Consider the following 13,491-nt stretch of genomic DNA (forward strand, 5'->3'; position numbering starts at 1 on the left):
GTCGTTTGAGGATCTGTTCCTCAGGGGTCACATGGGCTTGGGAGGAGCCCCTGGCTCCTTTCTTTTACCAGTTCTGTCTATGTGAAGATAAGTCAAAGGTCCTGCTCGACCATGGTTGGCTTCGCTTGGAAGCATGGAGGAAGTTTTTCCTCTGTGTTGACTCTCCTCTTTGTATTTTTAAAGATGCTGATTTTTCCATTTGTTTTTTGAAGAGAAGGGGATCATTTCACAAGGAGTTGCTCCATTTTCAAAAACAAATTAATTATATAGTGTTGATCTATTTTTTATTTCCACTGGGAGAGTGTGAATATTATACATGAAGTATATTAAAACAACACTGAAGGTGAGAGAATTTGACTCAAACGAGGCTGAAATGCATGTTAAGGAAGCAAGACAAATTAGACTCAGCTATTAAGGAAAAAAATTAACTATAAGTAAGAGGTAAGTGGCTTGACCTTTTGCCATTTTGTTTCTTCCTGTAAACTAAACTTACAAGTACTTTCTCCTTAGGCTTTGGTAATAAGAACTTTTTAAAAAAGGGAAAGGGATATTGAACAGTGATTTGACAAATGACAGTCAGTTGTCTTAGAGGATGGGGCAAGTGAGATTCCCAGGCAGAGGATGCAGGATGAAATTGTACACACAGACAGGATTATTATAAAGGAATAAAAATGGCTCAAGAGAACATCTGTCTGAGTACACTGAAATGAAAACAAGAAGAAAATGAAAGTGGTCTAGGAGAGTGCTTAAGAACTTTTTGAGTTGATAACTCTTTGAATTTCGTAGGGACAGAAAAAGAACTAGTCAAAGTAACTTCAGCATGGGGATTGCAGAAGCCCAAACAGTGGAATAGGAATAGGATATTTGGCAACAGTCTTGTGATTACACTGGCAGGATCAATACATGAAGCAGAAGTAATAAAAAAATAGAATGGATAGGTTTAGCTCTTGAAATATATAGGGAAACAGAAGATAATGGTATTGTAAAGGAAAATATGAAAGTTTTTTTTTTTCAAAAAGCCCAGGCATATGAAACAAACAAAACTGAATATAAGGCATGTTTATCTTAAATTTGAAGAATTATTAGATATATTTAAGATCATGCCTGTTTAATCTATCACTGCAAACACTCCAATATGCTTAGTAGTGTATCAATTACTGCTATTACTAATACTACTATGAATACTGGTAAGTGGTATAAGAAAAACTATATACTTACTGTATGTCAAGGATTTTACTAGATGCTTTGTATATGTTTATTTAATCTTAACATTTCTTGATGAAGCAAAAACATGGATCTCTTAATTGCTATCTCAATGTTATGAAAACAGTAAGAAATACAGTTAAAATGAGAAATCTAAAATAGCTTACTAAAAGGGCTTTTATTATAGTCTACTTCACTGGTTGTAATAACCATTAAAATGTATATGGTTATTAGATGACTTTCTTTTTGTGTGAACATTCTAGAGTGTGCTTTTACATTCTAAGATGTCTGACATCACTAGGTGTCATAGTCAACTTCAGTTCTCAATGTGATACAAAGAGGCACCTGGGAAGAGTGAACCTCAACTGAAGACTTTCCTAGAACCAATTGGCCTGTGGCCTTGTCTGTGAGATATTGCCTTAACTGCTAACGGATGAAGGAGGACCCAGACCTCTGTGGGTAGTACTATCCCTAGGCAGGTGGGCTTGGGGTATAAAAGAAAACTAGGTGGACAGAGAACCAGAGAGCAAGCCAGGAAGGATCATTCCTTAATGGTTTCTGTTTTAGTTCCTACCTCTGTGTTCCTGCCTATATGCTCCTTCCTTGAGTTTTAAACCTGGCTTCCCTCAATGATAAACTTTAACCTGTTAAATGAAATAAACCCTTTCTTCCCCAACTTGTTAGTGGTCAGTGCTTTATCACGGCAACATAAAGAAACCTAGAACAGCAGGTAATATTAACTTATGGGAAAAATGCTATATATGAAGTCCAATCTATCACTGACAATAATACTATGTAGCATATGGCTGTATGGCTATACAAATAGTTAAATAATTAAATCATTTGTATAACTCCATATACACATATACACACTTCTATGATATAAATGCATTCCTTCAATAAGCCATAAAGGTAGGACCTAGTGGCAGGTGACTACATCATGAGGGATTCACTCTCATATACGGACTAATACTAATTTTAAAGAGCAAGAATCTGCAGGGTTTATCTCTTTTTCTATCTCCTCATGTGATGCTTTCTACCACGTTGTGACATAGCAAGATTGCTTTCATTTGGTTCAACCAATTGATATTCGACTTCCCAATCTACCAATCTGTAAGGAGTAAATCTATGTTCTTCATAAATTACAGTGTGTGGTATTCTATTATAGAAACATAAATCAGAATAAGTCACACACATACATACTAATCAGCAGTTATTTAGAATAAAAAATCAAAGCTACTGCTACTCGTCTGTAAGGCCTAATAAAGAATGATGACTGGCCCAGTATCGCTGTAGTAGTGGTATTTTATCTTGGGGATAATCAACAACTGTGTACTTTGACTTAAGGTCTGCTGAATGGGAGTGAACTTATGCGTGGTACCATAAACACAGCCAAATATACATGACCAGAAGGGTCACAGATCTTAGAGATAAACCTACATTTGCCACATCGTTAGACCAAAGTAATCTCTTTATTCTAAATATGCATCTTCATATTTATAGACAAGTGTATCTTTCACCACTTATCAAAGAAGCTTCTTTTTGCAACTGATGGAGACAATTACAGAGTTCCAGAACTGGTTAAACACAGAGAATAAGTACCTGCGAGATGCTTAACCCTAAGTGACACATTTTCAATGCAACTTCTACACATAGGATGAATGCATCTCTCAACTTTCACCAGAGAAGTCTTCTTATACAGAAGATGTTGATTAACAGAGAAACCCACAATTGGCCAATGTACAAGAGGCACAGAGTTCTTAGCAATGAAAAGGACTCCTATTTGAAACCTCTGCCTCCCCCTAAGGCTCAGAGATCCTTCCAGAAGAGCAACCTGGAAGATTGTAAGAGTCAGAGGGTATGAATGACCACAAGGAAACAGAGTTTTCCAGACAGCTGGTCAGATACGCTTATGAAATCACAGCAGTGGTGACAGGATATACAAATCCTATACAAGCTCAAACCATATAAAATCCCATCCTAGATACGGGAACACGGGTAAGAAACATCAACCCAACCCGTGGAACTTTTGACCAATAACAACTTGTGCTAAAAATACCCCAAAATGAACTATTTTCTGAACTGGCTGATTTGAATATTCTGTATACTGCAAATAATAATGCAATTTTCTAATTTTACTTGTTAGTCATGGACTCAATAATACCTAAAGTTATGAAGCCATATTTTTAAAAATACTTTATTACTTTAATTTTATGTGTATGAGTGTATTGCCTGCATGTATGTGAGTGCACCCGTGTTGTGCAATGCCACGGAGGTCAGAAGAGAGCTTCGGATTCCCCTGGAACTGGAGTTAAGGATGGTTTGTAGCCGCCATATGGGTGCTGGGAATGGAACCTGGGTCCTCTGGAAGAGCATTCAGTGCTCTTAACCGCTGAGCCATCTCTCCAGCCCCAGAAGTCATATTTTTAAATTGAAGGGAAGTAGAAACAGAAGGTCTTTAGAAAATGATTATCACAATACTGCTATTACATTTCAAGTAAATATAATCAGGAAAGAAAATACATAATACCACGGGGTCATAATGTGTCTTCATCACTTAATCTTGGTCCTTAGATCATAGCACAAAATACAATGAGGGTGGGGGAAGATGAAGATTTGACTGACAATAGCAAAGCAGAGGAGAACTATGTTCACAAATGATATTCTGGGTTTTGTTGACTCTTCTTTCAAAGGATACTAACAGGTTTACATTTAGCTGCAGAAACATGGTTTTGGGCCCTTAAAGTCTCAGACACAGAATGAAATCAGTTACAGTGCACACTTCACTTATCTTAAACGAAAAAATACATAGCAGAAATATAATCTAACCTTCAGAAAAAGGGTTCCTTGAACAATCTTCTTTTTCCTGTTTAATCATTTGGAAGTGTACAAAGCTACTCACACTGCATTGAAATCTTACAAATGTTTTGCTTCCCTTTTCCTGATCCTCAGTGTTATCCTCTCTATCCTTTTCATGAGGCTTCCTTGCATACTTGAGACCATCAACTTCAGACCCCTGATTCTGCCTTTGTGCTTTCCAGGGTACCTACCTTATTCCTCTAGCCTTATTGTGGACTAGGATTCTGTTATTTTACCTTATTCCTGTTGTGTTATCTCTGGAAAGCATATCTGAAATTTATCATATTTATTAAACTTCATCCTCATGTTTTACTCATTCTTCATCACAACTATGGAAAATTATCTTTTCACACAAACTTCTCAAACTCATCCTTGTTATATGAGGTATTTTTGTACATGTGTATTTTATATGTATGTCTTTTCCAACTTTTAAGATTTTTTCATGAGTGTGTGGAACTGGAGACTGAATATCAGGCCCTGTGCATGCTGGAAAAGTATTCCAAAACTGAGCTATATAGTACTATCTAAAAGTGAGCTATACAATACCATCTTACAAGCATTGTAACATAAACAGAAAGAACGCAGTATGGTTCTTTTATAACACACATTTGAGTTCTAAATAAGTTAAAGAATAGAACATATCACTTGATTTAAAGGTACAAAACTTCCTATAACATATCAGTTAAAAAACAAAGATGAACATGGGTAACTTAAATGCACAGCACTGTCAAATATAAACTAATGGAAAATATTACTCTGCTTTGCTTATAACTCATAAAGCATTCTGCAATTGATCATATTTACAATGCTATTTAATAATATAATTTAAGATAACATACATAGGCTGAGCATACGCTAAACGGAATTACTAATTAATTACCTTTGCTTGCGCTTTCTACATGTTCAAGTTCCTCAGGAAACTTCAGGATATCTCGATATTTTTCCTCACAGATTTCAGCAAGAAAATGCAAAAGGGTTGTCTTTTGATCTGATGATTTTGTATCTCTGATCTGGAAGGAAAATAATAATAATAACAATAATAATAATAATTCATTTTATTAATTAAGTAGACATTTTCTTAAACAAGTTAAATGACAAATGAATTCAGTTCATTCTAATGCTCACTTGAACTTTTATTAACTTGGAGGTAAGTTCTCAATAGCAGTAGAAGGGTAGTCTGTTCCTTAAAATAAGCTCAATACTTTTAAAAGGTGGCAAAAATCCAGTAAGTTCCAAATTAAATGTTAATCTATAGTTTTAAGTCTGAATCAGTATGTCAAAATGAAGTATTATTTTTATGAAAGAAAAATGTTCATATTTACAGTAACATCCCAACCTAATGTGTGATGATATTAGCAGCATTCTCATCTCTCCATGATTATGAAAAATATATTCTTGAAAGCTAGCTTCATCTGTGCGATTATATGTATTTCTAGCCATCACTGATGTAAATTAACATAAAAGACTAAGCATATTTTACCCTCTTTTACTTGCATAGACCATCAAAAAATAATTCACAAAGATGTTGTCATCCAGAATTATAGAAAAAAATCAGGTCAAAGACTCATGAAAATAACAAAAAAAAATCTGCTTAATATTGTATTACTTGTTTGGACATTACAAAAGATATCTCAGTAACAGTAATAAAAATCTATAAAATATAGGCCAGAGATATAGGCGCATCTCATGTTCTCTTTAATATATCTTTTGCTCCAGATTTAGCTGCAAATGAAATCAAGGATTTACTTATGAACAATTCATAAATGTTGCACAAAGTACCATGTTTTTCTCATTCTACTGGATGTTTTCATTCTATAATCCTTAGGTGATGGGTTTATACACTGATATACTGATTCAGGATTTTTGGCTTTATGGATTACTCGGTTAGAATAAATGAGTATTCTTCACAAACAGGTTAAAGAAAGGCTTCAGTGAATATTTAGGTAATTACAGAATAAATTATTCCTTATTGTTTTGGTAAGAAAGAAATCACAGCATTTATGAAATCAGGATCATATGGAACCTATTTTGTGCTAAATCTCTCTATCAATTATTTACAGCCCTATGATGTGAACAGTTGTGAAGACTATTATTCTCATGGCTTGTAAATCCATGTAAACAAATGGCCAGAGGAAGCGTAATGTTGATAGCTCAAGTTGCCATTATTCTTATTTTATTGATAATTTCTCAAATACCATATTCTGCCTAGGCAAATTATTTAAAATATTTTATTTATTATTTTTATTTTATGTGTATGAATGTATTACCTGCATGTATGTGAGTGCACCCGTGTTGTGCAATGCTGGGGAGGTCAGAAGAGGGCTTTGGATTCTCCTGGAACTGGAGTTAAGGATGGTTTGTAGCCGCCATGTGGGTGCTGAGAATGGAACCCGGGTCTTCTGCAAGAGCAGTCAGTGCTCTTAACTGCTGAGCCATCTCTCCAGTCCCAGCAAAATATTTAAAAAGTTGTACTCACACTTATCCAGCAAACACTGTTTACAAGGCTGACTCAGACAATCCAAGGGCAAGGTGAAGGAACAAAAAGCTACAGGAACCTCAAAGGCAGTTTATTCTAAGTAAGGCTAGGAGCTATAGAGGAATCAATGGGAGGCTCTGGTCCCTAAAGAGTACTCTTTAGCTGGGATTTGTGTGTTATATGCTCACAAAGTACACCATTTCACAGTATTCTGGACATTTCAAAGAAAAAAGAAAAAAAATTCCCTTATAACTTAACATCTGAAATGCGAAAATTCTAAAAAAAAATAGTTGTTGAGGATATTTTCAGGAAAGTTCCTTTCCAAAAGGGAAGATTAAATTTATTTTTTGAATACCACAGAAGCAAAAACAAATATACAAAGAAAAGGAAAAGAAACTCTCATCTACTATACAGAACAACAAATCGTACCAGTATATGATAGTTTTAGCAAATGCACATAGGTAATACTGAAAATGAAACACAGAAATGTAAATAATGGCATTGTGTTCACATACCAGTTTTATGGATCATTTTGGTTTTTTTTCTTTGTCTTGGACTTTTAATTTTTTTTTGCATTAAAAACTTCAGCTTTTGGCATGCTGTCTTAAAGCATTTAATTTGCAGAACTTGTGTGTGTGTGTGTGTGTGTGTGTGTGCTTCTATGTGTGTACCTTTCCCTGTGTGTGCACGTGTTCAGGCCAGAATTCAATATTGGGTGTATTCCTCTATTACTCATCAGCTTATTTATCGAGACAGGGACTCACACTGAATCTCAATCTGGGCGTTCCAGTTAGACTGGCTGGCCAGCACATCCTAAGTATTCCCCCCACCCCGCCCCATCTCCGATTCCAAGCTCTGAGCATTACTGACAGGATGCACATTGCCTGATTTAGTATTAGTATTAATATTAATATTAGTATTAGTATTAGTATCATTAGTATTTCCTTTGGAGGATCCAAATTCAGGTTCTCATGCTAGTCCAGCAAACACTTTAATCACTGGGCCACTTCCCCAGCCAGCCCAGAAATAGTTTTTATTATTACTTATTTGGTATCAGTCCCACTAACAATCTAGCTCTGTTATACAATTAAGCATAAATCAATGGTTACACTTTACAAAACTAAATATACATTAACATTTCAGTTAAGCAAACACCATAGTATATCTGATGAAATCCGAAGGGTTTCCAGACAGAATATGCACAAGCTTATTTAGAACCATACGATTCCCTTCAAAGCATGGGCAAACATGTACAAGTGCCTCTCTTGTCAATCTGAGAAATATTTTAGTTGATCTGGGAGACAAACTGCTTAATTTGTGTAGTAATATTTATTTGTGAGAAATCCTCACATAGTTCATTTAAGTATTTTAAACTGGCAGGAAATCATGACAAATAAATGACCTTTTAATGTGCCTCTATATGTATGACCTTTACGATAATTCTTTTTTTATTTTATTTTTTAATGTGTATGAGTGTATTGCCTGCATGTGTATCGTGCAGTGCTCGTGGAGTTGAAAAGAAGGCATCTGATCCCCTGGAACTGGAGTTACGGAAGGTTGTTAGATACCATGTGGGTGCTGGGGATCAAACCCGGGTCATCTGTAAGAGCATACAGTGCTTTTAACTGCTGAGTCATCTCTCCAGCCTCATAGGCTAATTCTTTTAAAAGCAATAATATTAAAATATAGTAAGAAAAAATTTTTTCCTAGTGTATCACATTTACTTTATATCCTCAGGTCTTTATCTATACTGTTCACACATTGACAATAGTCTATCTCAGACTTTGTTGTATTGTTTCCAGCAAAGAAAGCAACTAAACACTCACTTCAAATGATTCTACTAGGTAGTGACATCCATCCAATAATTTACGTACACTAGCTGGATATATTCAACTCTTGGGGGTGCAACAAAAGTAATCTAATCTGAGTATGTATGAAATTGCTTTCAAAGTAGTTGGGCTAGTACATTCAGAAATAAAATTGATCTCCATTTGATATCTGGTTAGCTTGAAAGCATACTAAAATTTTATATTAACATTGACTATCTTAACAATACTTTCCCAGCTTGCTTAAGTCTCAAATACTGTAAGCATTTCAAGGTTTGTTTAGACATAAATGAAATGCCTTTTAGCATCCCTATCTGTGTTTCTGATTTCTCTCAAGCTGGACTTTGACAGAGCACAGGACAGACACCTTTTTTCTTTTTATGAGATGCAGAAGGGCAAAGAATATTAATAACCCAGAGTCCTCTATTTTGTACATATATCCAAACAATAAAAACAGAATAACAGCAGAAATTACAAATCGTTTGAAAAGCTAAAAAATTCTGTATTTTAATAAGCTGACTTAGTGGATGAAAACAAGAAAATGAGAATCACTGCAATAACCAAGAGCAGCAAGTTAATAAACCATAAAGAGTTTTAATTGCAGTTGTCTGACCTGCAAATGTTATACACAAAGATTAATAAGTGAAATTAAATGAATTCTATCTTCCTAATTTTTAATAACATTCTGAAATGATACATGAATACAAAATATCGTTACTAGAACAACACCTGATTCCATAGCGAGCTCAGTTCATGGCTCATTTAAATGAATATAAATGCTATATGACAAAAGATAATATCTATCTTTTGCATTTTAAAATACATAACTAAAACTTTACTTAGGTAGACAGAAAAATAGATGAATAATTAATGAATACTTAAAAGATCACTTTATTCCAATACCCTTATCTAAGCCTAATATTGTCAGGATTGCCATACTTTTGAAATTGAGCTGTTTGACTACATGGAATCTTTCACATAGCCTCAGAGCCTGGAACAACATCTTAATGATCAGTCACACTCAGTCTATCTGTGAAGGACCCCTTCTGTAGATAATTTTCCTTTCTCGTGAGATATAAGCCTTTTTCATTCTTGCTTTGTCCTCAGTGAAAATTGAAAATAAATGGTCACTAGTCTCTGTAGAGCAACGTCTCATAGAAAGGTCCGTTCTCTAAACTAAACTAAGCAACTGAAGTTAATTTAACCTCTCAGCACAGATGCAATTCTTTAAATGTTTGATGTTTTCATAGTGATTAGAGATGACTGAAAATGTCCAGTGCAAAGGACCCATATCATCACTAGAAACTACCTGCTTAGTTTTGCATAAAAGGCCTTCCACTTGATTAAGCCAGATTACAAATGCATATATATATATATATAAAATATGTGGTCTCATACCATATAGTTTTGCACATCCTGTTTCCAGGTTAGAAACCCTCCTCTCTCTCTGCTAGGTAAATACCTACTCATGGCTCAAGACGACTCGTTTGTTACCACATCCCTGAACTTCTCTATCTTAAGGACTTTGTGGTCCATATTCTATGCTTTAAATAGTTAAATGCAGTAGTTTCTACCCTGCAATATGATCTTTTTAAAGTGTGGAGAGCCTATTTTAGTACTAATTTTCAGCCCCAGAATCTAAGCCCATTGTAGATCATACTAGGTGCTCAATAAGTGTTTTTGAATAAAAATTTTCCCTCAGATTAAGTCTCATACATGCAGCTTAAATAGCAGCATGTGTAAAGTTAACACTACCCTTGTTTCTATATATACAAATACAGACATATAGGAACACGAATACTCATATATACACATGGAGGGTGACTAGAGGCTAGACATTTCCAGGACAGCATACACTGAGAACTGAATAAGAAAGAAATCCAGAGGAAAGTTATAATTTTCCCTATTGTAAGCTGGACACTGTCCTGAATATTAGAATAAGAAACACATAAATACTGAATAGAAACTTTGAAGCCTTAAGATTTGAATTTAGTAGAAAATATGAAATTATAGAGAAAAGAGATAGCATAAAATATATCCTGGCCACAAATGTCAAGGAACAATATAATTAAAATGACCTGTGCAGTGGATTTTTTTTTAAAGGACACAAAATTTGAGACAAAGGGAAAAACTTCAGAATTTGTTAATAGGGGGAGGGAAATTGGGAAAATCTAAGACTCTGAAAGTTTTAATTTGTGATGATTAAAAGAATGATGTAGCATGTCTAGAACAAGGAAAATAATAATTTTAGTGTAATCTGGCTTTAGAAAGGAGATAGCAGCTATGCGGTGATATTCTCTAAGAAAGTGGATATAAACATATCATTCTCTCTGCTTAAATTATTCTATATGATTTGACCTCCTTATGTTTCTTAAACTTATATGTGACCCTGTTGCTCCCTCCTTTAAAATATTCAATGCTTCTTCAAAACTTTTTTGATAAAGTTTAAAATTTTATTGAGAATTATTACTGAACATCTAATTTAGACTCAGACAGATTCAGGTCTGAAGCTTGACTCTACCATTTTCTAGTTATATGCATATGGATAAAGACTTCATATTTCATTTTATTTAATTAAAAATTAGGCATTAGATAAGGACCTATGCTCCCAGACGTGTTTAAAGAACTCCATATGACAAAGCATTACCAAGACCATAAGCATCATCTAGATTGGAAGTACTATGAGTCTACCTTAGTTTGCCAGAATCACGTAAGTCCCTCTGTGTTCTAGCCCCCTATTAACACTATGACTTCATGTCTTGAAGTTGTATTCTACTCTCCTGCCCCAACTTTTGCTACCAGTATATTTTTGTCTATCAACAGAAAATCAAAACTTCTGTTATCTGCATTTTAAAAAACCATGCTATTCTCAGCACTTGAAAACAATGATATTCGATAAGCATTTGTTGGGTGAGAAAAAAAGGGTAAAGATATCCACATATTTAGTCATGTTTCTCCTTACTTGAGATAGTCCTTTTGCCATTATCAGAAAGAAATGGTCTATGGCTGCATAGGGAAATCAATATTTGTTACCCACGTGTCATGTTCCTATGGAAGAGACACGTTGGTAATGAGCTCCTATACATAATTATTTAAAGCATAAAAACTCACCAGATTAGTTATTAATATGCCAATGCTATAGATAAGAAAATGCATGTAAGCAGCATTTTTAAGGTTAATAAGGATTGTTTTCAGAATATAGCTTGTTCACTTATACATACTGAGTATTTAATATTTACTGTATTCAATAAAGATTTGTAGGTTATTGAGAAGGTGTGTGAAGAGGGGAAAGAAACTCAGAAAGAATGCTCATCAATAATAATGAGGTTTTTCCAACTTCTATGAGTAGAATTAATAAATCCTCCCTTTGTTTATCCATGGTGATTTACATATGCTCTAGTTGCACTTATTTCACAATACATAATATTTTACACAATCATTTTCTCCCACCAGATTGTGACCTCCTTATACATAAGGTCTATCATCAGTGTTTTTTGTGGAATGCTCAAAGAATAAATGCTCCAGTCAAGTCAAAGATAATTAAAGCTAATTTCATGATTAGGGAATCTTTGGTGACCTCAAGTATTGTTAAAGAACAGCACCAAGGACATACAATTAAATGTAACAGCCAAAAAGAAGAGGTAATGTGTAATGATAATTTATTCAAAATATTGGCTGTGGATAATAACTGGATAATAGAGGGGGCAGTAGAGCCAGCAGCTGGAAAATGGTGAGGCTAGTGGTAAAAGCTATTATAATTATCATTCTGAATAAGTTCAGCATAATTAGACCTGTAGAGAATAGGAAATGGAAGAAATAAAAACGTAAAAAATCAAGAATACATAGGTGCTGTGCTGGAGATACAGTTCAGTGGAAGGGCCATGCAAACATGTTCACAGCCCTGGGTTCAAGCCCCAGTACAAAGGGAAAAGTTAATCCACGGGTGTTGACTACATTATTTGTCTCAAAAAGTGTCCCCTGGACCAAAAGCACCTGCTCATCTGGCAAAATGTTAGGAATTCAAATTTGGTGGTCTTACTCCAAATCAATTAAATCAGAAACTCATGGAGCATGTTCTAACCACTTGTATCTTTCCATACCAGGAAAAAAATGTGATAAAACATCCAGGTGATTCTGATGTATGCCAGAGATGGAAAGCCACAAAGACAAATGAAATTTCCAGGTCAAGAGATACTTGGCAATTATCTACAGTGTCCTCGGGTGCTCTCACAATATTTTAAAATATAATAAGTTAAATTGTTGACTTGTTTTCAAAGCTTGGTGTCAATTTAAAACTAGAAAATTGTCTAGCGATTTATGAATTTATTAAAGGACAAAACTGACCTAATGTTCTTGATTAATTCACATAAAATGACACTGATTTGTCCCATAATTTACTACTTACCAGTCGAAGAGCACAAGAGTTAAACAATGTGTGCTACACTGTGAAGATTTTTCAGATACTGTTCATATAAACAGTCTTTCATCTTCCAATTAAAAATAAACTGAAAATATACTCACATGGTACTATACTGTGTCTTGTTTCCTGTGTAGTAGCATAGTGCTAGACTAGATAACTAAGCAGATGATTCAAACCTTCACAATGAACTTAAGCTGCAAATTAATTGCTTTTATCAATTTAATATTTTCAAAGTGAAAATAGTTATTTTTATTTTATGTGTATGAGTGTTGTGTCTGTTTATGTAATTGTACCATATATGTACAATGCCCACAGAGGCTAGAAGAGGGTTTCAGATAAATATATATGTACAATGCCCACAGACACTAGAAGAGGGTTTCAGGTATAAACTGTTGTTAACCACCATGTGGATGATGGGAACTGAACCCTGGTCCTCTGCAAAAGCATCCATTTTTTTTAAGTATCCAGCACTCTTATTTTTAACTTAAAAAATTATTTACTATTTTTATTTTATGTGTATGTGTGTATTGCCTGCATGTAGGTGAGTGCATCTATGTCATGAAATGCCCATGGAGGTCAGAAGAGGCTGTCGGATCCCCTGGGACTGAAGTTACAGACAGTTGTTAGCTGCCATGTGGGTGCTGGGATTCAAACCTGGGTCTTCTTCAAGAACAGCCAGTGCTCTTAACCACTAAGCCATCTCTCCA

The 13,491-nt window shown here is 34.7% G+C and overlaps 1 protein-coding gene across 5 annotated transcripts in view; it reads right to left on the minus strand.

Annotated features, from left to right (window-relative positions):
* The window catches only part of Diaph2 (diaphanous related formin 2), an 835,758-nt gene that overhangs the window by 396,906 nt on the left and 425,361 nt on the right, over window positions 1-13,491 (minus strand). For all 5 annotated transcript variants that reach the window (XM_029553627.1, XM_029553629.1, XM_029553628.1 and 2 more), the window contains one exon: window positions 4,943-5,072. In XM_029553627.1, coding sequence (XP_029409487.1) covers window positions 4,943-5,072 — 130 coding nt within the window. The remainder of the gene's footprint in view (window positions 1-4,942; window positions 5,073-13,491) is intronic.

The sequence above is a fragment of the Nannospalax galili genome, unplaced genomic scaffold (genome assembly GCF_000622305.1).
Source record: "Nannospalax galili isolate Female #2095 unplaced genomic scaffold, S.galili_v1.0 scaffold3, whole genome shotgun sequence".
Taxonomy (NCBI): domain Eukaryota; kingdom Metazoa; phylum Chordata; class Mammalia; order Rodentia; family Spalacidae; genus Nannospalax; species Nannospalax galili.